Below are 26,747 nucleotides of genomic sequence, written 5' to 3' on the forward strand. Positions count from 1 at the left end.
GACCAAGGTGAGCGACTAGTTTGGTTTAGTATAGAAATTTACAATATTACATTCCTTCAAACACCCTTGAAATAATGTTTATAAGACTAAAGTAAAATCATGTACTTTTTGAACAGCTTTATTGTTTCTCAATACCAATGGGTAAAGGTTGTCATGTTACAGTTGTAATTTACACTTCAATCTGTCCACCTGCTCAGAAATAGTTGAAGCAAGGATTTGTATAGTTACTATAGTAAGAACCTTCTTACTATACGAATCCTTGGTTGAAGGTATTAAGTGCAGCATTATACACATGATCTTACCCCCCAATTTCAATGAAAAAAGAATGGAAGAATCTATTTTTTTCAAACAGACATTAAACAAAGAGTGCCTTTATTGCTTAACTGGTGGAAAAGCCACTTTGCTAACCTAAGATCAAATAACTTTTGAGTTATTAAAAGCCAAAATGATGAAATCATTAAAATTAACCTTTTAGACACAAAAACTCAAAAACAAAGTCCAAAAGTACTAGTAGATAGATCTTGTCATGCTGATTCATGCAAATCTTACATTTTTAGTCTTTTCAGAACAGCTAAAAAAATCAAGAAATTTTTAAGAAATAAAATATGCTCAATTCAGGGGAATTCCAAAAACTAAAATGTAAAACTGCATATTATAAAAGAAATTGAATTTGCCTGTTGTTTATGTCACAGTAATATGGATATGCTCACATGCCCTACTGGTCATACTAATTAGTTGGATGGCCAAGTTAAAGTTTTTGGTTTATTTTTCCATTTTATATAACATCAACATCAATTTTTTGTGGATTAAGGGAAACTAATATGTTCGTTGATATCTGATGTCATGCTGGTTTTGCATAGGTCTGCATACAAGCCCATAGAAAATGTGTTATTGGTTGAATATATAATTTCTTGGTTCATCTTTACCCACAAAATCCCTGAAATTTTGTGTCTTACGTGTATCAATAATAATGAATCCACAGTACATTCATACATATATTTCTGCAAAGCCATTAATAAAATGAAGAAACATACTGCATAGATTTATATGTATGATATTCAAACTCAACAAAGAAGCAAACAAGCATGGTCGGATTTATCTAAATTAAACATTAACGTAATATCTACTAGGTTATGCTTCCTCCACCAATAAACACTAGCCTCAACAGAATAACCAAAAATGCAGACAGAAGTGTTAAACACCAACAAATCAATAAATTAATCTACAAATTTATTCAGAGCAGCTTCTTCCTCTATAATCAGTTATTCTTGCTTAGTGGCTGAACTAAAGTCACCAAAATATACTTTAAAGGATGTTTGCACCTCTGCTTCAAAATAGCAAGCTTTTTAAAAGACTTGTTAATTGATTGAACACAAATAACAAACATATGAATTAGACAAATCTGAAAGGTAAAAGTCCATTGTATAAAAGGTAAAAATTTTATATATTTGCCATAAAAATATATTCTAACAATTATTTTTATATGAATTAGCCAGATGACAACGTTTTTTTCAACAGTCTGCATTAACAATATATATCCTATAAATCATCCTCTTGTGATTGAGACATCTTAATCTTTCTTTTTCATTTTCTATTTGTATATCCCCTAATACACTATACAAAATTCAATATAATCTGAACTGTATTCTGAATGATAATCATATCGAATTAAAAATTCAATTAATATTTAAGATATATCTATAACTGAAATATAACAGTTAAATCATTTTATCATAATTTTGAATCTTTACTGTTTTGTTCTATCACACCAGATTGTAAGAGTTTTTCTATTTCAATATCACTATATCCCATTTCTTTCATAATCATGAGAGTTTGTTGTCCAATCACAGGCTGAGGTAGGACCTTATCAACTCCTGGTGTCCTTGACAATCTAGGTGCTGGACCAGGCTCATAGCCTCCAGACTCATCCTGTAAAAATGTCTTATTATCCACATTGTGTAAATGTTCTGCTGCCTCTTTGGGTTCTAATACTGGGCTTACACAGGCATCTAAATTCTGGAATTGGTATACCCATTCGTCACGAGACTTGGTAAGAAAAACATCTTTAAATAATTTCTTCATTTCTTCAGGATCATCTGTTTGATTTATATGTTCTAACCCAAGACCTCAAAAGAAAAAAAAGGAAAAAAATATATATAAAATTTTGAAAAAGTATTTACTTTGACCCTTTGACAAAGATATAAATATTTCAAAAAAATTGAACCAACCAATTTATCAGAAAAATTACACTGGTTATATAGCAGTTTGACAAACACTTATTTTGATCATTGAGAAGCTTGATGTTCCATTTACAACACAACGTAATTAAAACGTTAAGCTGATTTTACAGAGTTATCTCCCTGTAGTGTTAGGTTCCACCTTAAACATACCTGAGAAAGGTAGCACATTGTTTTCTCCATAGTATGATTTAAGATAAAACTTCATTTTTTGTATATATGTTGTGTTTTAATGCAAGGTTTGTTATAGACAGGTTTCATTGTATTAAAAATTGCAAAAACTGAAAGATTGAACTTAAAATTCAGAAAATTATCAATTGTGTATATATATTGGTGAGGTCAGTACCTCTATTTAAATTGTCAACAATACCTTTTATCAATTCCTTAAAAAACTGTGGCTCCAATGCCCCAACTGATATATATTTTTTGTCTTTGGTTTCATAGACACCGTAAAATGCTCTCCCACCATCTAATGTGTTATCTCCCCTTTCTCTGCCCCAAATATATGGCATTTTCTGGGAATTAGATAACCAACTTCCTGCAAATGAAAAGACTTATGATTATTAACTTATTACAGATTTTCTTGACATGCAACTAATTATATATCTTTTTAGGGTAACATACAATCTGGCATACCCGTAGGCGTACATATAATGCATCTGTACAAGACTTTTTTAACTATGCAGTTGTCTTCCATTTTATTGTGTAATATGCTTAGTGTTATGAAGCCTCTATTTCATTTACCTCAAGGTAGTAAAAGTTAAAATGTTTTCTTACATTATCATATATTTACAACAAGAAGAGCTGATCTATTTTTGCAATTTCTGGATATAATGCAAGTAAATTATGTTCTACATATTTAAAATGGAAATTTTTATTTTAGCAAAACTAATCAAGTTTTTGCAGTTACTGATATATAAACTGACCATCCCATTTTTTCATACATTTCATATATGTGTAATATAATTAAATAGTTGATAAATAGTTTTGGTAAATTATGTAATCTCCTTTTTCTGGGTAGTTTTCAATTATTTTTTTATCTTACCTACATATGCTGAGCCTTCTACCATACTATTATCAACAACTTGTCCTTTACCAGAAATATTTCTCTCATACAAAGCCATTACAATTCCTAAAGCACATGTTAAACCACCACCAGCAAAGTCGGCAAGTAAATTTACAGGATGCAATGGGGGTTCTCCTTTCTTTCCAAGATATGACAGTAAACCTGCAATTAAAAAACATATCAGTCATATATGCTTGGAGTTTTCTGCTAATGGTGCTTTCTGTGTTTACCCATTATTCAAAATATGAGGGAAGATCATGTGTTTCGTGTCAAATCTTTAACCCTTTTTCTCAACATCTTATTTAATAAATTTATTTAAAAAAATTATGAGTAAATGGAGATGACATAGATTTGAAGATAAGCCCCAAAGTATAAAATACTTGGTAGTAAAATAAAGTTTCCACCAATTTCTTGTAATTATTGTATAAACTCCTATCTTTGCTAACCTGACATTGATATATAGTTGATATCATGTCCTGCCTTCTTTGCAACTGCTCCTTTCTGTCCAAATCCATTGATTCTTGCATACACCAATCTAGGGTTGTCAGCTAACAGTTTATCTGCACCTAGCCCTAACCTTTCCATTACTCCTGCAATGAAAAATATCTAACATTTTTAACAGTTTGATGAAATTCCATTTTTACTTGAGGTTTACTAGTAATATATATATATGTTCTTCTGTTTTTGTCTATATTATTTTAATTTTGCTAATTCAGATGTTAAGACTGAAGAAATCTATTATTACAATTGAGGGTAGAAATCATTGAATGAGAATAAATCATCAAGTGCAGAACCAGCTAAATTTTATGATTTTGAACTTCTATTTTAGATTCAATTAATTCAATATTCATGGGATTTTCGTGGATTTTGTGAGTATAAGTGACCACAAACTTAAATGTTCAACAAAGTACTATATAATAGGCAAATTTTTCAAACTTTGGCAAACCACAAAATCAAATATCCACAATAATACAATTTCCCTCAATATCCAAAAATTAGTACCTGTTAACAAAAAAAGAATGTGTCCCAAGTACATGGATGCTCCATCTGCACTATCATTTTCTATGTTCAGTGGACCATGAAAATGGGATAAAATCTCTAATTTGGCATTAAAATTAGAAAGATCATATCATAGGGAACATGTTTACCAAGTTTCAAATTCATTGGACTTCAACTTCATCACAAACTACCTCGACCAAAAACTTTACCTGAAGCTAGACAGACGGATGGATGGACGAACGGACGGAAGGACGCACAGACCAGAAAAAATAATGCCATAAATGGGACATAAAAAAGAATTCACAGTAATCCTAATCTCACCAGGTCTAAAGGGTTCTATAAGAACATCTGCTTTGGAGCACATCTTATGTACAATATTTAAACCTTCTTTTTGTTTTAAATCAATGGCGATTGATTGTTTTCCTCTCCCCATACAATCTGTATCTGCAAAGGATTTTGTCTGAAAGTAAATAGAAAAACTCAAAAGTTAAAATCTTGAGGATAAGTGGTTTACAGTACTGATATCAAACTTTGTTTGAAAAAAAAACCAACATGTACATACATGTAATTCATTATTATTGGTTGTGGCTCTCGCCTTGAAAACAAAGTGATGTCAGGTAAACTTTTAAATGTGAAGATTCTAAACCAGATATGTAACAGTGTGTTGCTATATATATACACATATAATGTATCAATAAAATGTAGAATTTTGTTTAATGTATTTGTCTTTTCTGTGTAGTATTTTGTGTACTGCATTTGTAGGTTTTTCTGTTTGTTTTCTTTTACTTAAATGTTGGTATTTTTCATCTTATGGTTTAAGTTGCCTTTTTGGTATTTCTTATATATGCATCTTCTTAAACTTAAGAATTTATATAATCCATGTGCAAATTATTTCACATTTCTTTAATTTCTTTAATACTTTTACAATCACAAATATTGAACAAATCTAAAGAAACAGAAAATATATGGTACTTTCTTTTGTGTTTATTTCTTTTAAATTCTAAAATTTGCATAAATGTTGTATATAATCAAATAATGGTACCCTGTCTACTCTAATCACATTAGCTCCAAAATCAGAAAGAATCATTCCACAGAATGGTACTGGAGCCAACCCACCAAACTCTATAACTCGAATACCTTTTAATGCCATCTGTAAAAGAAATATATGCTTTTTATCTGAAATTCTGATATAAGAATAATGTGAACTTTAATAAACTGTATAACTGTTAGAGACCCTTTTAAATTGAATTGATCTATTAATCAAAATATTTGTAGGATGGTATAAATGGTCATTTTTTTTCTGAAAAGATAGATAATATCATTTGTCATTTTTAATTGAAAGATTTATATAAAAATTTGGAGTTTCCATAGTCCAAAGTGATCATGACGTCTGAAAACTGGTTGAAAATTTTTAGGCTAATTTATCCTCATCTCATTGGTTTTCGTTCTATAAAGAATGTACTGTGATGTCACAATTTCCATTGAAAAAGCATGCATAGTAGGAATTCAGTAGTAAAGACATCATAATCATTTGGACATTTCTAATGATTTGTAACAGTTATAGTATAATATTTGTTTGTTAGTTTGTTTTATATAAATGTCAGAACGTCTGTATATTCAGAGGTTTTGTGTATTTTGTGTCTCTATGTAGTGCAGAAGTAAAATATGACTGATCTCATGGCAACACAAAGAATATCTGGATTTGGGGCGACACTACTCTGGGGCGAACTGGTCTGCTTAAAACTTTTCTCGATTTTCTTTTTGTGTAACCTGTGTTTACTTAAATTTTGTGTGCGGAAATGTGATACATTTTTACGCTGATATGTTTACCTCGGCTCCTCGCAAGCTTCAAATTGTATGCAGAAATAAGAGTCTTCTCTAAAATGTCTTTTAACTTTTGGACTTTGTTCATAACAAATACAATATACAAAATCGTTACGGTATAGATTTCCGGGAAATCATGTAATACGATTTTTTTTCTTTAAAAGTCAGATTTGGTCCTTATATATGTTTTTTTGTTTTGAATGGAAGGTTATTACATTACTCATACTTATTCCATTGAGTATTTTATATTAAAAAATAGAAATAACATAGAGACCTATATAATGAGTTAACTTTTTTGATTATTTGTTCAAAATTATGATATTCCTAGTCAGAGTTCGTATATATCATACATTAACAAACATGAAGATAAAAATATTTATAAGTAAAAAGGATTTTTTAAGAATTAAATTATGAAGATTTATAGAAATCATACAGACTATAGATTGAGTCAAATTTTTTTTGGCGCAAAGCCATAGTATAGTTTTTTTACGCTATCGATATCATGATAAGAATAAGAATAAGAATATTTAAGAATATTTATTATTCCAATCAAGGGCCCTTGATGGGCAGCATAACATGTACACACAAAACAATACATCATGGTTTGTAACAGAAAAACATTTTTATATAATAAAATGAAACATTAAAAAAAGTTCAGACAGGTGTTATATCATATCTTCATTCTATAAAAATCATATACATTTAATTTCATTTATTAAATCGATACTTCTTTCTTCAAAATTTAACACTATACGGTATGGGGGACATGTGGTCTCAGTTTATTTCTGGCAGACCACCCTCTTCTTGAACTAAATATTTTTTTCATTTATTTTCAAATCAAACTATTTTTTTAGGAAAAACCATGTCCACCCCCAAAATGGTGTATTTTCTATTTTGAAGGCGTAGGCGGCAAAATAACCACTGCCTTAAAAAAAATTACATGTTTGCTCCCATGATTTGTTTTTCATTGCGTTCCACTTTGGAATCTACTTGGCCAATCTAAAGTGGGAGAGGCGGGGTTTCTTTAGCCGGGGAGAAAGGGTTCATCTTTTTTGTAATGAAATATGTTGACAAATATCGAAATGCTTAAATTTCTACAACTTATTGATGATAATCATATTCTATGCTAAGTTCGCGAACATATTAATTTTTCATTAAATTTAAACAGCACTCCATGCACTCCACATATAGGATCATATAGGTCAGGAGTGTTCACCGAAAACTGTTTACAAGAAAATTAAAATATATTTTTTAATAGCAGTCATCACATCACTGATCTCTAAAAGTTCCGATATTTGACCAAATAAAATTTAATACATGAAAGTTAACAAGTTCTATAGTATGGTTGGTCAAAACATCCAAAAGATAAAGCTTTAACTTCTCGTTTTGTGTGAGACATTTGCCAGATTTTTATATACTTTCTTGTGGTTATTTCTGATACGTCATACCCGCCGTAGAATAGATATCAATATGTCTGTATACTAGTACATTACTGAAAGTAGGTTATTTTATGTCTGAGAATCGTGGTTATCGAAAGCATTTCGCTAAGTCCAAGTGTTCGAAATGTTAATCTTTCTTCTGTTTGTTCTAATTGGTTGTAGCAATGGAATTCAGTTAGGAAACACAAATAATGGAGTAACCGAATCTGAAATCCGACTGAAGAATTTGGAGACCTTGGTTTACAGACAAGCATTGCTACTGAGTGAACAAAGTAATAGTATTCAGAATCTTGAGACAACTAGTACTGTTGCTTTTCAAAGAAAAGAAATCCAGGAACTAAAAACTAATTCGAAAAGTATTAACCTAAAACAAACTAGTCATGGAGAGACACTTTCAGTTTTGAAAAAGTTGTTACTTAAGAAATCTCTTGGCATTGATGCTGAAATGCCAAATAATATGGTAAAAATCGAAAACAGACCAATTGGAGTACATGTTCCAGTGAATAGATGTATGTAATTTTTTTTATTTTAAAATGTTTTGTTTTTCAAATCTCCTGTCAAAAATTTCTATCGATGAATTTAAAAAGACTATCATTCATTTAGTAAAACATATAATTAATGTAAAACGAAAAAAGCTGTACCAAACAACTAATAGTACAAATTTCCTGACTCGACTGTCGAACAGACATACACCATTAACCAGTTTTACCTATATGTTCCATATTTCTTGAAGATAACATACAGTAACATGCTTGAAAAATTGCAGTCAAACTTCAAGCAGAAATTGAATGACCATCAATAGGTTTTAGCCCTGCTGTTTCCGCTGCACATCATCTACGCAATAGAAGATTGATAATATAATACGATTCTCTTGACTTCCAAGTCAGTTCTTCGCTCGCTCCATCCCTTCATAATTTAAACTACAAAAGTGTGAACTAAATAATAAGCATTTTCTTAAAGGTGTTTTTCATCAACTGTCATTATACTCAATACTAATATGCATTTCTTTCTACAGATCAGCGACTTTTGATTGGAAATCCGTCAACTGATCGCCCTCCGGCCTTATATGCTTACATGAGCAATAATGACAACAATCACGGTCCACATCATACACTGAAATTTGACATCGTTGTTACAAGTACAGACAGTGCTTACAGTCCCTTAACTGGAGTATATACAGTCCAAACTTCTGGTGTATATGTTTTTACCTTCAATGTTAGAATGGGGTGTCATGCTTATGGCTCTTTTGTATTGATGCAGAACGCGAACGCAAAAGGGTCGGTTTGGCTTGAGACGAGTGAAACATGCGATCATCAGCACGCAACAGCTGTTCTTGTTCTAGACACGGTGCAGGGGGATGTTATATATATACGAACACATTCATCTTTTCCGGGATCTGGTGATATTGAAAGTGATGATAAAGGAAGAACCACGTTTTCAGGGTGGCTTATTTCAAACTAATAAAGTATCTAGTGCCAAACTTAATCCTTTCATTATCATTACGTATTTGAACTTTTTAAATGCATAATATTCTGTTGATATTATCTAATGAATATTCATAAAAAGGATTTTTCTGGCAAGACTGCATTAATAAAAACCTAACAAAAAAATTCACATTAGTTGTTTAACAATAACTTACCAATTTGCTTGTCGTTCATTGGCAAACAGTGGACATTCAAGCATGCAGAAATTTTTATTTTACTTCCACTTTATGTATTGTAATATTTCAAGAAACTGTTGACACAGAGATATGTCTCGCCAATATGCAGGATATTATTTCAAGGCAGACAATCTAATGGACAGCAGCATTGCTTATTATTTCAAAGTTTCTGGACCATAACAAAGAGATTTACTAATATAATGAACATCAAAGAAAATACCATATTTAATCATAAGCCAGTATAGTTCCTTTCAAACTTACGTCAGAAGAAAACTTAGCATTGAAAATTGGTTATGTATTGTCACTGTACTATGACCTAGGTTACAGGGTCTTGAAATAGTCGACAACCTGTTATGTTCCCTCAACTTTGAATGTATCATTGGTCTATCACATAACTGACTTATGCAGAAAACTTAACAGTTGTTAGCACCACCAGCGGAAAGAAACCCATATGTTTCGACTTCCGCGACCAAAACAACATGCGAGACAAAAACTGCAAAATTGATAGTTAGATTTTTCCGAAAATTCGCAGGCCTTTTGATACAAAATTCTACCACAAAATCTTTGAAATTTACTAAAAGATTGACTTTTCAGATCTTTTCAGGATAAATGACTCCGAAATGGATTGTCCTATTTTTCTGAAAATCCTGCAATTTCTGACCTGCTTATCATTTTCCCCGACATTAGACTTAATTGTTCTTACTGACTCAGTTTTTGAGATATAATCCAAAAACTGCACATAACCACTATTTTATTTTTTGTGTAATATGGACTTAGTGACGATGGGTCAAATCCCCGGATACACGATCTTTAAAGACGAAATCATATGGCATTTCCGTGCAGATGTACCTACAAAGTAAGGCAAGTAGGTTTAGATCAGAATTTATTTTAAATTGTTGACGAAAGTAATTTTTCACTGAAGTGCTTGCTTACGGTAATGAAATGAAGGAATGGGCATAAGTCAGGAATACTTTTTTCCCTTTAAATGATGGACTATCCCGACACTTAATTTCTAAACAAAACAGGTTGTTTTCTTACTCTCACTTCGTAAATACCACAGTTAACTTCTTGCATTTGGAAAGTTTGACCTGGTATTCCAGTGATGCAGTGGAAGATGTACCAACCCAGAGGAGAAACATTGCAGGTTTGAATCTCAAAGCCCAGAGGTAAAAAAAATAATTTCCTATATCAAAGGTGACTTTGACTTTATTTTTAATTTTAAAAAGAGACCCCTTAACATAGTCTAAACTGAAATAAAAACGATTTTTGTTTGCAACATACGCACACACAGTTTTTGCATTTTAAGGATGGTCGCTATTCCTGTTTTTTTGAATTTTTATCAAGATATTCTGAATCCTCTAGTTTGACACTCATATATCTATATAAAAATTAAATAATTACTAAATCAGCAAGCAGAGCACTTTCAGCCTTATATGCTAAATTTATTTCGTGTGGTGGAATGACTTATGATGTGTTTACGAAACTATATAGGTCGGTAGTTGAGCCTGTTCTATACTATGGTTCTGGACTATGGGGACATACAAATTGGAGAGAGGTACAAGTTATACAGAACAAAGCATGTCGGTTATTCTTAGGAAGTGCTTCAAATGCGTCAAATATAGCCATTCAAGGTGATATGGGACTTACAAGTACGAAATCAGCAGAAATGTTGGAAACTTTTCGTCTATTTCTTAGAGTGAGCAAAGCTTATGATACAAGACTTACGTATAAGGTTCATATGTGGAGTAAGGATTGTTCTAGGTCATGGGATAAAAATTGTATAAAGAAAGCACAAATTTTAGGTATTGAAAATGTTATTAATGATACTTTTTCCATTAAACATAAACTGCAAGATATCAAATCTAAACTATGCGAAAAAGATAAAAATGAGTGGGTTGAAATTTTTTTAATGTTTAATGACAGAAATCAATGTAATGGTAATAAATTACGTATTTATAGAGAGTATAAACTTGTTTTAGAATTTAGTTCTTATGTAAAATTAGTTCGTAACAGGCAGCATAGACGTGTTTTGTCAAATTTTAGAAGTGGCTGTTTACCACTGGCAGTTGAAACGGGTAGATACACCAAGCCAAAAATTCCTTTAAATGAGCGCACTTGTATATATTGTACAGATAATTGTGTAGAAGATGAAAAACATTTTTTTATTAGGGTGCGATTTTTATGCAGATTTAAGATATGATTTAATGAAAAAATTTGGTGATATTTGTGATTCTTTAAACGATCTTGATTTACAGGACAAATTTATTTTTTTAATGTCAAATGATGCTATTCAACCATTTTTAGCTAAAACTTTATATCAAATGTTTTATCGAAGAAGGTATTGTGTATAGTAATATTTTAGTACATTAGTTTAAATTGTTTTATAATATGTGTGATATTTTTAAAGTGTCTCATAAGTCAGTAATTTGGCTGGGTACCAATATTTTAATTGTAATATTTAAAAAAAAATAATTGCATATTATGTTATTATATGTATTCATTGTGTTTTATATTGGTATGTGACACTATAATAAATTATTCTGATTCTGATTCTAATATATAATATAGCAAAAAAATGCCAGTTCTATAAGAATGAACAAATGAATAAAAATTATATGACTTCTGAACTCAAATATAGTTGTTACATCATGTAAGCGATTGTAATGATTGTTTTATAAAAGAGCATAGGGGTTAATCTCTTTTTTTGCCTTTTTTTCTTGATTAAGAGTCATACAATTGTGAGAAAGTAAACAATTTTCAAATAGATTATCCCTATTTTTTTTTATAACTTTTACATTCTATGAGGCAGTGTTTTTCATCCTCCAGCAAGTGACACAGTTTACATAGTCTTTCCTTTCTAAGAAGTTTGTTATAGCGACTCTTTTCTATTTTTAAATTATGGTAATAAATTCTCAAATTAGTGTAGCATTATCTTATAGAAAATCCATTGCATAGAAACTAAGTAAAATTATCTATCAAAGCTAGGCCAGTTTTGATTTTTAACAAAGCAACATTGTGATAACTTTTTTCTATTTATTCTTTTTTCAAAAATGTTTTTATATTTTTCTTTAAATTCATGATTAGTAAAGGGTTTTAATGAACATATACATGTCATTATTGTCCCTAAAATTTACAGGAGTACAGCTGTTTTGAAAATATAAATGCTTCTTTAAGTTATGAGTTTGATTTAATCTGATTTATATTTTCAGAATTCAGTCTTGCTACGTAAGAAAGAGGTAACAGAAAAAAAGTTAATATGCATTTGTGTTATTTTCTGCTTGGCAAAAAAACCCGCTTCAAATAAAGCAGTCCGCGTATAGTGGAGCTTGGAGGAAAACTTTTTTTTTATAATTATAACAGTTATATCAATTCAAATTAAATTTGATTAAAGTTTTTTTTGTGTATTTTAGTGATGATCAGCTCCTCTATTAAGCACTGTATATATCTTGTTAAATAGCTATCCCGATCTATAATGGTTATTTAAAACTGGTATGAATTAATGTATTTAAAAAAGTTCCGTTTGGATGATTTTATGTATTCTACCCAATAGTTATTTATAGTAACGGCACTCAAGTAGAACATGTAGAAACGGAACTTTAATATGGAAAATGCAACGTGGAATTTTTTAACGAAAACTCTCCAGATCACTTTATAAGGTAAAACATTAACTTAAAGGATAATCATGCAAAATTGACAATAGCTTTCATAGTAATGTACTCATTTCAATCAATTCTGATCATTTTGAATCCACCATTATACATTACCATTAATACTTTTGTAGACACAATTGGCAATCGATCACTGGACTTCTGCGACAGTATTGGATCAACATGTTTCAGATGAAAGTGAAATTAAACGGAATTCTGCTTTTGTCTCACTAGGCTCTGATTTGTAAAAAAAAAAAATGACACAGATACTAGACCATAGATGACTGGAACCGTTTCTTTTCAATATCAAGACGAAATTGTTTATAAATCGGTATTCATTCTGTTGGTACAGAATAACAATGTAAGCCGAAGTAGGCCCCGCCCATAGGCCGGATGACTGACAACACTAAACAGTTTAAATGAATATTTTAATCACCAACGTGTGGTCATCATGAGTAGGACATACTCGTTTTCTTTTTGTAACGTTTGCATTTTCTGACTTCCAACTCGCGAAACAAGGCACAAGGAATGTGTTTTTTTTTAATTTGGTAGATGCTTTTTGTGTTTTTTTGTATATGTTTGTTTGTCTTGAGATTGTAACACAGTGATGAATGCTGTAAACATATTTTGACTATTTTACCGATTATGTCTGTTTTGTTCACTCATCGTTGTAAAAATAACGGAATTCGATGCGACTGTCATCAAAGTGAGAGGTTAAGCGCTATAAAACCAGGTTCAATCCACCATTTTCTACATTTGAAAATGCCTGTACCAAGTCAGAAATATGACAGTTGTTGTCCATTCGTCTGCAATCGTTTGACGTCTTTTATCCTTTGATTTTGCAATTTGATTATGGACTTTCCGTTTTTAATTTTCTTCGGAGTTCAGTATTTTTGTGATTTCACTTTATGCGAATCGCAGACACTAACACGTCACAGACAACTTGAATACGAATATTGAAAATTTGATTTGAAACATACATCACACCAGGAACCTATATATATTTAAGAAATAATTCATGGGGGCTTGAATATATCGTTGTTTTACCACGGGTAGATATACTGTTCCCAGATCACACACAGACACGTCACAAACAATATGATTTGAACCATACATCACACACAGACACTTCACATACAATATGATTTCAGTGGGGGATTCAGAATTTTTCATAAGAGGGCACTGACTGACTAAAGGGGGCCGATCCAGTCATGCTTCAGTGATTCCCTTTTTAACCATAGGCGGATCCAGGGGGCTCGGGGCCCCCTTTCGTGGGAAAAAATTGGTAAATTGTATAGGGAATCACTGAAGCATAACTGGAGCGCCCCTTTTTTAGGTCAAGTTCTGGATCCGCCACTGAATTAACTTAGGGAGTCCTCCCCTGAATCTGCCTATGGATTTGAAACATACATCACACACAGTCACGTTACAAACAATATGATTTGAAACATACATCACACACAAACAATAAGATTTGAATCTACTTCGACAATCTGTGTAAGAGACTGAGTAAACATGCGAATGGTGAAATTTCAATAGTTTTTTTTTTTTTTTTTCAACTATTCTTTACTTTTTAGCCAATTCAGGATTCAAAAATGTACTTTGATCTGTTGAAATTACTGTTTTGAAACACTGTTAATGAAAGTCATACGTATATGTGCAGGCCTGCAACATATAACTTGATCCTTGGTTATGTGTACCGCTCCTCTTTTTTGGCCAATTGAACAAAATCGGAACCTGACCACCGTTTCTAAGAATAAACTTTCATGATAGCATTTAATTGTGTTTGTTCATGTAATAACTCAAAAACCTACCAATAAAAGCATTCGATATGTTTAAGTAAAATTCGTATTAATAGCCAATCTGTATCATCTGTTCCCGTGGAGGTAGTCATTTTGATATGACGACTTGTTCGATAATTTGTCAACGAAGTATTGAACTTCAAATTTATTTTATACAAAACGATATCCAATTATAAATGAAAGAATAAAACAGTTTTAAACAAACATTTATCACATTAAATGTACATCTGTACAAACAAAACTCTTAGTTAGCGATTTAAGGTAGGTTTACGGTTAAAGAGTTACTGATGATCCATGTACCAACACTGTAACAAAAGTTTGAAACATACTTATTGGATTTATTAATTGTCAGAATAGAGTAAACTCGTATTTCATTAATAAAAGAAGGAGGGTATGCTGTCATTTTGGTTTTTTTCCATATGCTACTTAAGGTGAGTTCTGGTATGTGAACCCTTTGAATGTCGATGGTCAGTTGAGGTGATAACTTTGTCCATTTTCATTGGTCATTTTAATCACTAGTATGTCCTGGGACTATAATTGTCCCAAAGTGTGTCTGAGAAGGGTATCTACATGTATTTGTTCTTTAAAAATATTCTTTTCGGTTGTATTCAACATGAATGCAGACATTTTGAGTTATCACAATCTATCATTTATATTCTGATGTCCATTTGAGGCTTAAGGTGGTATGGGTGTCTTCCTCCATTTTGGATTGTAAAAAACAGAGAAACAAAGGTCCAGATTTTCCATCAAGTTAGCAACATTTGATGCAGGAATGCAGATATTTAATGTGAATTTTCATTTATAAGAACCTATTTATAAGAATATAACTTATAAATATAAATATTTTTGCAAATGTTAATTATTTTTGATTGTTTTTATTTTTTTGTTAAATTGGCATTTTAAGGGGAGGTAACTCTAAAACAGTACATTTTCTGAAGGATTCTACATTGAATTTTCCTATTTTGTATTTTAGCCGGGAAAAACGTACGGTGACCCTATCTTTTCTTTTGATATTCTAAAAGCAGTGTCTGAAAGCTATCTTTTCCGGAAGTATTTAACAATTCTATCATTTTGTTTAGTTTCTAAACACGAAATGGTGCTTTTTCCTGTATAATCCATACAAAATGTGCCATTTTGTCCCGTCCTGTAACTTTAGAAAATGCCCGGTGACCTATCATTTTTATTATATTTTTCAACATGTATCAATAGATACTACGTTTTGGCAAAGTATGAACATATTCTATCATTTTTATTTTAGACTCCCATACCACCTTAATACTCAGCTAATGTGATAGTCCAGATATGCCGTCTGATTGGGTATTTATCGATTTTGACCTTTTTTTTAATTCCACATTGACAGGAAGGCGCCAAAGCCAAAAACACCAACATAACATAGCCTGTCGTGACATCATATTTCATTAAACTACTTCTATAACTGACTGATAATAAAACCACATGAATAGTTTTCTGTTAATAAACTTGAAAATATTAATCAAAAGGAGGATTTTATGTACAATCTGTGTATTTTTTTATTTAAAAAAAAAAAATATCATTTGAGGGGCATAATAGTTATAATGAGATAAATTAGATTAAATTTTAACCTACATATATATTACTTATTGTGTCTGTCACTGATAAGTCAATTCTATGGCTGTAGATTGAATGTGGGATTTATTGTGTATTTTACTCCGTCATTCAATATGAGACACTTTAATAACATTAATTTATTATTTATATTATTGTAATTATTAATAATCTTTACTTTATATTCAGGTTTAATGATTAATGTTAACTTTGATTCCATCCCATGAAGAGGTTAGATTGTTTTGACCTTCGCATCCCATTGTGAGGTAAGCTTTGTATAATATAAGGATTTTTTAAAAATGTGATTCTATTAATGTATATTTTAGTATTGCTTTTTCTTAATTGCGTTGCTTTTGCTTATTATGTAATTTAGTTTATTTCGTGTAAAATCTTGTTTGTACCAACTATACAAATCCTTGTTTGTACGTTATTATATATTCAAGATATATTTCACATTATTGACAAGTGTGGACACAAATCAGTGTGGGCAGAATGTTTGAATGTTTGACGATTTACTATTTTTTTTAACGATTTATCAGAAAACAATAAGGAGCATATAAACGTGTAACATGTGGTCAAATAGATAATACAATGTGTGTAAATAACATGACAGAAAAAGATTTTAATATATGATTTCGATAAAAAAAAAAAAAAAACCAAGTATTAGTTCTACAATAAGACAGTAAACTTTCAAACTTGAAAAGCTCGTGTGAGGTGTGTAGTACATAGATTTGTGCTTGTTTTCTTAATGACACAATAATTCAATGTTCACTATTGACCAAATCCATTTGAAGTTGTGTAAAAGAAAACTTAATCGAGTCTGGTTCTCAGATATAATATTCAGTTCATTTGCCAACATATTCAGTCTAGTATTTATAATGAACGTGAGAAGTTCCCAAAGGCAACTGATGGGAGTAATTGCTCTATAGTTGTTAGGATCAATTTGTCATCCCTTGTGTTTAAAAACTGGTTTTATAATACCAGAAGTCCAATTTCCAGGTATAATTCCTGTATTCAAATTGATATTGAACAATTTACAATAAATAGATACTAGACTAGGAGGCGAATATTTCAAATAGTCGTTCAATATTTGGTCAAAGCCCGGTCAGTCGGAAACCAGATTGAAATAGAACAAAAGAATCGAAGCTTTTTTTTTAGAGAAGGCGATAAATGTTTATTGTATTGTTTACTATAGTGACAACATTTTTAAAAGTTAATAGAAACAAACAAAATTGCAATTTTCTTCTCAATTACGAGGTGTTTTATTATAAAAACACCATTTGCATAAGTTTTCAATTTATCTAGTTCAAAGTTAAGCAGAACAATTAGATATCAAGTCGACGACATGGGTATCTTTCAAGTTGGATGACAAAAAGTATAACCTCCGATTTTTTGGTAAAAATTACCACGGACGGAAAACATATCAATCTATTAGTTCAGTAATTTTCGTGTCTGCCCTTCCATTATGTGACTGAAGAAAAAAATCCAAAAAATGGGTAACAATTGTATCGAAAAGAGAAAATCGAGTGCACCTTTTAATGTTAGGGCGTGCTTGAGTTGAATATTTTGTCTTGATACTGTACAAAGTAAGAATATTTCATTCATCGTATCGCTTCAGATTCTATCATTTTTATATATTAAAGCTGCAGGTTGACGTTATAACACAAAAAAATCACAGTACTAAAAGATGAAATATATGGGTCAAGTGAAATACCTATCTAATGAGTCACAAAAACAGAGAAGGTGTGTTCGAATAGCTATTTTTTTACTGAAAGTACTTGACGACAGTCTTTCATGTTGGATGATGAAAATGCATATATCTTCGAAAAATTCTAATTTTTTGTGTGTGATAATTAGAGTTTATAGTCATTTGCATAAGTTTTCAATTTATCTAGTTCAAAGTTAAGCAGAACAATTAGAAGGGTTGAGATCTCACAAACATGTTTAACCCCGCCGCATTTTTGCGCCTGTCCCAAGTCAGGAGCCTCTGGCCTTTGTTAGTCTTGTATTATTTAAATTTTAGTTTCTTGTGTACAATTTGGAAATTAGTATGGCGTTCATTATCACTGGACTAGTATATATTTGTTTAGGGGCCAGCTGAAGGACGCCTCCGGGTGCGGGAGTTTCTCGCTACATTGAAGACCTGTTGGTGACCTTCTGCTGTTGTGTTTTTTTATTTTGGTCGGGTTGTTGTCTCTTTGACACATTCCCCATTTCCATTCTCAATTTTATTCATTCACTAAAAAAATCTAGTCTGCCCTTCCGCGAAATATTTAATTAGAATTTTTTTAAATGTTTATGAATTTTCGAAAATTCCACCCGACAACCGATCAGACAATAGTTTTAAGTTGAATCAATGCAGACCAGATTATTAACTGATGCTCATTAGCTAGTTGAGACATTTGTCTTTAAAAATACAACTGACATATAAGGATCGTAATGGTGCAATGTGGATAAATTTATCAGTTTCCAAGAGCAAAATTGTTAGCGCGTCATCCCTACAATGGCTTCCTTTTCTACGATTGTGAAATTGAAATGGCGTAATGGGGAGATAATTTTGTCGAAGTAGGATCCTGACTGCGGTGCTTTATTATTTTTTAAATCTTTTATGGCTTCACTAAATTTCAGTACAGTTATGACTCCGTTGAACTTCAAGATCTCATCACTAATTGGATTATTGCAAACATCCTTTATTTCATAGTCCTCCTCATCATTATCAGCACCGACATGTTATTTTTCTATGATGTGCTAGAATTAAATGCTTACAAAAAAATCATGAAATACCATTTAATTCCAAAAATACTCCTGCTTGGTCACTAATGTCGAGTGCACCATAAAAGGTGTGGTTTAAATGGTCCATATTTATATTTGTTTTAACTAATATCTAAATTTATAAACTGGTTTTAAGGAAATCATTGGTTGCACTGTATGCAATAATCCTCTACCTATCAAGCAAGTAATTGCCAAATATAAGAGTACAAGGTAGAAGGCTGTTGATTTTCTATAAAATTTCCATATACATGTTTATCGTCTATCTGTCCAGGCTTGACATCCTCAATGTTTACATGATCGAGTACACCTTTCATCTGTTGTAATACTTGACCTGCGTCATCACTGAGCATCTGTTCACACTCTGGTGCCTTTTGATGGTTTCTATCTATCGTGAGTATAACCTTTGTTTTTAAACACCAATCAATGATCAATCCGAGTTATTGACATTGATTGGTGCATAGATCTATGATGGGTGTAACAAATAAATACCGCACTGGCAGGTCCAGTCGGAGGACTTTTGTTTGGTTATCATATGGTGGTCCTGGCTTGGCTGTTAAAAGAAGAAAAAAGTTTCCTGTTATACTTCTAAATAATTCTGTTTCCTAAGTGATGAACGTATGCCTTATATATTAGTTTATATAGAAATGAAATGGACCAGTTTAGTTAACTTTAGAAAATTAGATCATAAACTTTGATATAATTTATTCCATAATTTCTTTTCTCCTCTCCTTTTTGTGGTTATAAATTTAAACACATACATAATATGTGTGTTTTCGGAATGAAATAAATTACATAACGAACTTGTTAAATATTTGTATTGGTTTAAGGCTTTAGGTTATAAGTATTTGTTTTGATAACTTGATATAATGACCGTTATATATAGTTTATCAATTAAATCAATTCTTTACAATTTATATTTAAATTTTGTTTTACATAACAAAATGATTAAATTGTGAATTTTTAACTAAATCATTGTAAAATGTATTTCCTCACACATAACAAATCGAATGTACACAATGTTGTCAATATTTGAAGCAACACTGGAAAATTTTATGACTATACACCAAAGATTTCCAAATAATACGTTTCAAGGTATTTCAAGAAGTCAGCTTAGCCTTAACATTGTCCTTAGAGATTTAACGGTGGTCGGTTTTTTTCTCGTGCCAGAGGCATAATGTTCAGACTTGGATATTCAAACCTCGTCGGGACATGATCACTTTAAATTGGGAAAACTTTTAATATAGTAAGTTGCATTTTATTATATTTCGTTCATCGTATTACTTATTTATCGTAAGATATGTAGAAAAATCCGAACGTTCGGATATCAGTCAAGAATCATATTTGTGAATGTGAATATGTGAGCCAAATATCTTCCTGTGAAAAAGTGTCCGATATATTCAAATGTGCCTAATGTTGTGAAAAAAATGTCCATTCAAATATGATGTTCTTTCTATAAGTTGTGTCGACCTGTTCAGTATCGATTCATTAGTTAATTACTTAGGGGCGAACTCGGTTTAAAAAGGCAACATTTTATTCATTCAATTATTTTAATGTTTATTCATGTTTTGCATTTATTTTATTAATTTATGCATAACGGCGTTTTGCATTTGCGCCGATCTGCATTTCATTTGCGCCGACTAGTTTCTCTTTCATTTGTGCGCCGATTTTTTTTCAGGTAAATTACAGGTGAAAAGTTATAAGAAGATGTGGTATGAGTGCCAATTAGGCAACTCTCTATTCCAGTCATGTTATCATAACATGTATATAAATATAACTGTTGTCCTCTGCTCACCACGGGGAGGTGGAAGTAGAGTTTCACCGGAACCGGATAAATCAATATACAAGCTATATATTATATGTACATATAAAAAAGAAGATGTGGTTTGATTGCCAATGAGACAACTATCCACAAAAGACCAAAATGACACAAACATTAACAACTATAGGTCAACATACGGCCTTCAACAATGAGCAAAGCCCATACCGCATATGTCAGCTATAAAAGGCCCCGATAAGACAATGTAAAACAATTCAAACGAGAAAACTAACGGCCTTATTTATGTAAAAAAATGAACGAAAAACAAATATGTAACACATAAACACACGACAACCACTGAATTACAGGCTCCTGACTTGGGACAGACACATACATAAATAATGTGGTGGGTTTAAACATGTTAACGGGATCCCAACCCTCCCCCTAACCTGGGACAGTGGTATAATAGTACAACATAAAAACAAACTATAAAAATCAGTTGAAAAAGGCTTAACTACTATTTACAGCATTCAAATCATAAACTGAATCTGTTCTTGTCGAGTGATTATATGCAACACATCCAATATATTCCTTTCTTGTGATTTCGTCTCATCTATATTTAGCATAATTGCCGATAACAAGGTCCATCTTTTCTATGTCTGGCTTATGAACTGATACGGGCAATTCTAGAGTTCGCATTTTACATATACGTAACGGCCTGGATTTTCTTGATAACATCTATAAAAACACATAAGTTGGGGCGCAGCTGCTCAGAAATGAGGCGGATAGCGGTACATTGTGCATGTATATATGAACATTGAACTTAGTCTGTAGGCTAAGAATATAAGACAGGGAGCGTCAGACATGTTGTCAAACGTGAAGCAGTCATCGATTTCATTTGAGGGATGGAATGGTAACCCGAAAAAATGGGATAGCCTTTTACCAATGTTGCTTAATTTGTCTTTATACTCTATGCTCAGCCCATGTTAAAGTATTATAAACTTATTTGTAACTTATCTGTAAATCCAATTAGGAGAAAAAATAAAATCGGCGTAAATGAAAATATGAAATCGGTGCAAATGAAAGCATGAAAAATTTAAAAGTCGGCGCAAAGGTCATTTGCCCTTATGCCGTTTTTTACACGGATTATATGTCATAATCTTGTACAAAGGACTTTAATTCATTTGATCTATTCATTTAATTATCCATTCTTGTAACAATTTAGACCATTATTAAAAAAGACACTAATTACTCTTTTAATCTATTGTTCTTTCTATTTGACATCTGTTAATCTGCATAATTCTTTAATTGCTTGTGCTTATATTTATATATATTGTTCTTGTTTGTATATTACATACATTTAGTTTGTTGTTCGGTTTTGTCGGACTGCTAAAATAAAAGTTTAAGGATACGAGGCGGATAATATACGTTCTATGTTTCCATATAGTCTGAACTTCATCTTATCCGGATATAGTGTAAAATTATACTTAAAGGTCAAAGTTGGACTATCGTGATAAGAATTACTTACAAGTATGTATACATGTGATAAGTTACATTTATAGGCTTTGTGGAAACATTAATGCATGTCCATACACTCATCATAGAATTAAATCAATTAAGTGCTCTTAAACTTTGTACTTTTATGTTATTTTGCCTTTTACTTTTTTTAATTCGAGCGTAGCTGGTGAGACTTTTAAAGACATTTTCACGAGACTTATGTATGACATAGATTGTGTACGCCAGACGAGCGTTTCGTCTTCGAAAGTTTAAGAGCACTAAATTGATTTAATTGAAGACCCACTATTCCGAAAGATTTTTGCTAAATACAACTAAGGCCAATTTAGACCTCATCGTATAAAAATCGCAAAGACCAGAATTTTAACATTTAGTTAGAGATTGCTAGGGCTGGACCATGCATATATCAGCTGTGCTGCCGAATGTAACCGTAATTAATTTTCAAATATTTTTTTTATGAGAACATATTAGAAAATAATTATGGGTTAATCTTATGAAAATAATATAGACGTATGACTTCGTTATTGCTCATAGAGCACCCGAATTCTGTTAGATTTCAAATTTAATCAGATTTATTCAAAGGGTAATTGGTATTTTATGATAATCTCCAATAAATTTGAATGTGATTTCAAAAATAATTTTAGTTGACATTATGCATCCATTATTGGAGGTCTGCATTTTCGACATTACAATGTCTTGCTATTATTTTTTTCTTTAAGCTGTCAACATTATTGGATTATTATTTTTTTTATGGATTATTTTTTTTTTATGGATTATCATTAGCCAATGCATGTATATGACATCAGCTGTAGGGTAAACTATTAACATCATAATTTTAAAGCCGGTTCCCGGGAATATCTGTAAACATAAGGAAGTGAACATAATTACAATGTGACTAAAATGTATGGATCGATTTAACTTTTAATTTTATGCTCCATATTTAACATTAAGGATTGATTTATGTCTGTGTTTTTAATATATGGCCGACTTTTAATTCGATCATGCACTGTAAGTAAGATAATTATTTTAATTAATGAAACATCGGTCATATATTAGAACTGTTTTAACTACTAGTATTGCCTTTCCTTGTCAGCATGAAACAATAATTTGTTTTAAAACACTTAAAGAAAGGTTATTGAATCTGTAAATAATTTTCAGTGAGGGAAAATTCAAGCATCAACTATTTATTGTATAAACCTAAACAAACACGGAGGCCCGTAGCATAACTAGAGAAAACAATGCAAACGCATACCATTAAAGGTCATTAGACTGGCATATATTTCCGGCCCATAAGTATTTATGGCACAAACCCTGAACTTGTAATACGGGGGAAGGTACGATAGATACTTTTGGCAAGATGATCGATCATGGGTTTCAGACGGGGGCCGTGCACGCCCTGAAAAAAAATGAAAATAATGGCTAGGCAAAATAACTCATTGTATGGTCAAAATATGGTCCACTTACTTCTAACTCTCAGAAACGCCGCACACATCAAATCCTTAAAAGTACAACTTTGTTGGCAAAACATCCACATAATAATACATAAAAAGGAGCTTTAAGAATAGCTGAAAACATTCTAATAAAACCATTTGTACGTAATAGGCGTTTGAAGCCCTTTTAATCTTTGATTTTAAACCCTTATCGGGAGGTAAGCATGCTAAAATTAAACATACGAAAGAAGAGTCACAATGAACCTTATCAAGTTCAAGATATATACTATACACGTAAGTTTGCATTGTTTATTACCAATCAAAATGAAATTATAACAATGAAGAAATCGTTTCTAATTATACGATGAAAAATCGCTAAGTCACGGGTATTTGTCCGATGTACATTCTATACTTGATTCAAATATAAAAACCTGGTAATTATCTTAAGCTAACCATTATCTATATGACATCTAAGAGTTGCTCTTATCAATACACGACGACAAATGGATGATCGAAGATAAAATTTGAATAGCCAGATATTTATATGTTAATGAAAAATGGTAACTTTACCTCAGTTTAGTGTGCTAACGTTTCACTTTACACTTAAAGTATGCTTGCCTTTCACTTTAGTGTGTTTGCCTTTCACTTTCGTATATAATCTTTTCACGTTTGTATATAAACTATTGCCTTTTAATTAAGTGTGCTAACGTTTCACTTCAGTCTGCTTGTCTTTCACTTTAGTGCGTGTATCCTTTAAATATTTCACTATATTGTGCTTTTCATTCAGTTTAGTGTGCTCACGTTTCACTAAAGTGTGCTTGTCATTCAGTTTAGTGTGCTCACGTTTCACTATAGTGTGCTTGTCATTCAGTTAAGTGTGCTCACGTTTCACTATATTGTGCTTTTCATTCCGTAAAGTGTGCTCACGTTTCACTATAGTGTGCTTGTCATTCAGTTTAATGTGCTCACGTTGCACTATAGTGTGCTTGTCATTCAGTTCATTGTGCTCACGTTTCACTATAGTGTGCTTGTCATTCAGTTTAGTGTGCTAACGTTTCACTTAAGTGGGCTTGTCTTTCACTTTAATGTGTTTGCCTTCCACTTAATGGTGCTAGCCTTACACTCAGGCGTGTTGCCTTCCACTTCAATGTGTTTGCCTTTAAGTAAGTATGTAATATTCATTGTGAGAATCTCTATGCAAATGTACTTTCAAGTTGTATGCGCTGAATATTTAGAACAGCTTCGACCTAAAACATTGAATCACGAAGAGTGGAAGGCTAGAAAAGTAAAGTGAAAGGCTAGCATACTTAAGTGAAATAATTTCTTCAAATAAGGAGTAGTCATTTGAACGTTACGGAAAATTTGCAGAATTTCATTTGTACCCTCTTTATAACCGAATTATTACCAAAACCCCAAAAACACGTGCAGTGGTGCCGCGTATGATAATCAGTTATTACAACTATTTTTTGCAAATTTGATATGTGAAATAATTTAACGAGTAACTTTGCTTTTGACTTTTTCAGAAATATATGGACTGGAAGAGGATTGTCGTTCCTGTGTTATTTGTTGCATCAATATTCCTCATTATTTACTATCAGAGTACCATTCTAACTATTGGACAGTTTTTTGCTGACGAAGGAAACTCTACAAATTATTCATTTCAGAAGAAAATTATTGAACCGCCAATCAAAAGCGCATGGCATAAACCAATCTCAATCGCATGGCATGGGCGGCCAAGATGGCTGCCACCTACTTTCAATTTCAGTGGGTGCGGATTTTCAAACTGTATTTTATCAGATAGTAAAACAAAACCTTTGGATAATTATAAAGCAGTATTCTTTCATAATCGCTATTTAAGTAAACATGTTCCAGAAAAATCGAAAAATCAAATATGGATAATCTGGACAAATGAAAGTCCTGCGAATGACGGATCTTTACCAAAACAATGGCACAATAAGTTCGATTGGAGTGCTACTTACAGAGAAGAAAGCGAGTTTTCACTTCGCTGGGCAATAAAATTGAGAGAAAACTCTAATAAGATGCAAAGAAATTATACCGAGATATTCCAAAGAAAAACAAAACAAGTCTCTTGGGTTGTTAGCAACTGTAATACTCAATCTCAGCGTCGAACATATGTGGAAGAATTAAAGAAATACATTCCCGTTGATATTTATGGAAATTGTGGAAAAAACAAGACATTTTGCAAAAGGAAAAGTTCAATCGAATGTCATTCGAGTTTGTCAAATGATTATAAATTTTATCTTGGTTTTGAGAACAGTATATGCAAAGATTATATTACAGAAAAAGTTTTTAATAATTTTCAAGACCACAATAAAATGGTATATGTCGCCAGATCAGCTCCAAATTTAAAAAGTGTAATTCCTGCAAAAACGATAGTCAACACAGATGATTTTGAGTCTCCGAAGGCTCTGGCACAGTATCTGTTGAAACTAAGCTCAAATGAGAAAGAATACATTTCTTATCTAAAAGAAAAGGACAAATATTATTTTCCAGATGAACGATTACCGCGAACATTCTGTTCTATGTGTGAGCTACTGCATACGTACAAGAATAGAAAATTAAAGTGGTCGGGGCGAAATTTTAATAATTGGTTCAGAAACGGAGCCTGTATTAAGCCAAAGAATTGGAAATGATCGATTGGTCATAGTAGACAATTATTGCGTAGTACGTCATAGAAATTTTAAGTGACTATAGATCACTATAAGAAAGACAGGAAGGAACAATAGTTGTTCTCTCTGAAACGTCATTTGTTTCAATATCAATTTTCATCGACGAGTAGAAAGAAAAGGAACAGGAGACGTTTTTCTTCATGTATTTTAGAATTCGTCATGGTAGAAAATCTCAAAGAAAAACCAAATTAACCAGTAGAGATCAAACAGATCGATAAACAAACAATTTGGCTTGAAGATCAGCGAACATGCTTATGTGGGTCATTAAATAAAGATAGACTTTAAATTATTTGATATCAGTCAAAAATAAAAGACTTGTATCATCA

At 31.7% G+C, this 26,747-nt stretch overlaps 2 protein-coding genes across 9 annotated transcripts; one reads left to right on the forward strand and one right to left on the reverse strand.

Moving 5' to 3' along the window:
* Positions 1–1,362: 1,362 nt before the first annotated feature.
* Positions 1,363–13,106, reverse strand: LOC134715097 (alpha-methylacyl-CoA racemase-like). Of its 2 annotated transcripts, none has more exons than XM_063577010.1 (7): positions 12,990–13,106; positions 5,345–5,452; positions 4,624–4,762; positions 3,750–3,893; positions 3,283–3,465; positions 2,608–2,775; positions 1,363–2,126 (listed from the first exon to the last, which is right to left on the reverse strand). In XM_063577010.1, the coding sequence occupies exons 1-7, from the start codon at positions 12,990–12,992 to the stop codon at positions 1,732–1,734; spliced, it is 1,140 nt and encodes a 379-aa protein (XP_063433080.1). In that variant the 5' UTR covers positions 12,993–13,106; the 3' UTR covers positions 1,363–1,731. The 2 variants fall into 2 exon arrangements, with proteins under 2 accessions (XP_063433080.1, XP_063433081.1); XM_063577011.1 differs by lacking the exon at positions 12,990–13,106 and adding an exon at positions 6,133–6,248.
* On the forward strand, positions 12,759–26,747 carry LOC134715095 (glycoprotein 3-alpha-L-fucosyltransferase A-like). Of its 7 annotated transcripts, XM_063577004.1 has the most exons (3): positions 12,759–12,881; positions 16,448–16,524; positions 25,255–26,747. In XM_063577004.1, exon 3 carries the CDS (start codon positions 25,261–25,263, stop codon positions 26,383–26,385), a length of 1,125 nt encoding a protein of 374 aa, XP_063433074.1. In that variant the 5' UTR covers positions 12,759–12,881; positions 16,448–16,524; positions 25,255–25,260; the 3' UTR covers positions 26,386–26,747. The 7 variants fall into 7 exon arrangements, with proteins under 7 accessions (XP_063433074.1, XP_063433077.1, XP_063433078.1 ...); XM_063577007.1 differs by lacking the exon at positions 16,448–16,524 and having other exon boundaries at positions 12,795–12,881; XM_063577008.1 differs by lacking the exons at positions 12,759–12,881; positions 16,448–16,524 and adding an exon at positions 19,320–19,420.

Source organism: Mytilus trossulus, chromosome 4, assembly GCF_036588685.1.
Source record: "Mytilus trossulus isolate FHL-02 chromosome 4, PNRI_Mtr1.1.1.hap1, whole genome shotgun sequence".
NCBI lineage: Eukaryota > Metazoa > Mollusca > Bivalvia > Mytilida > Mytilidae > Mytilus > Mytilus trossulus.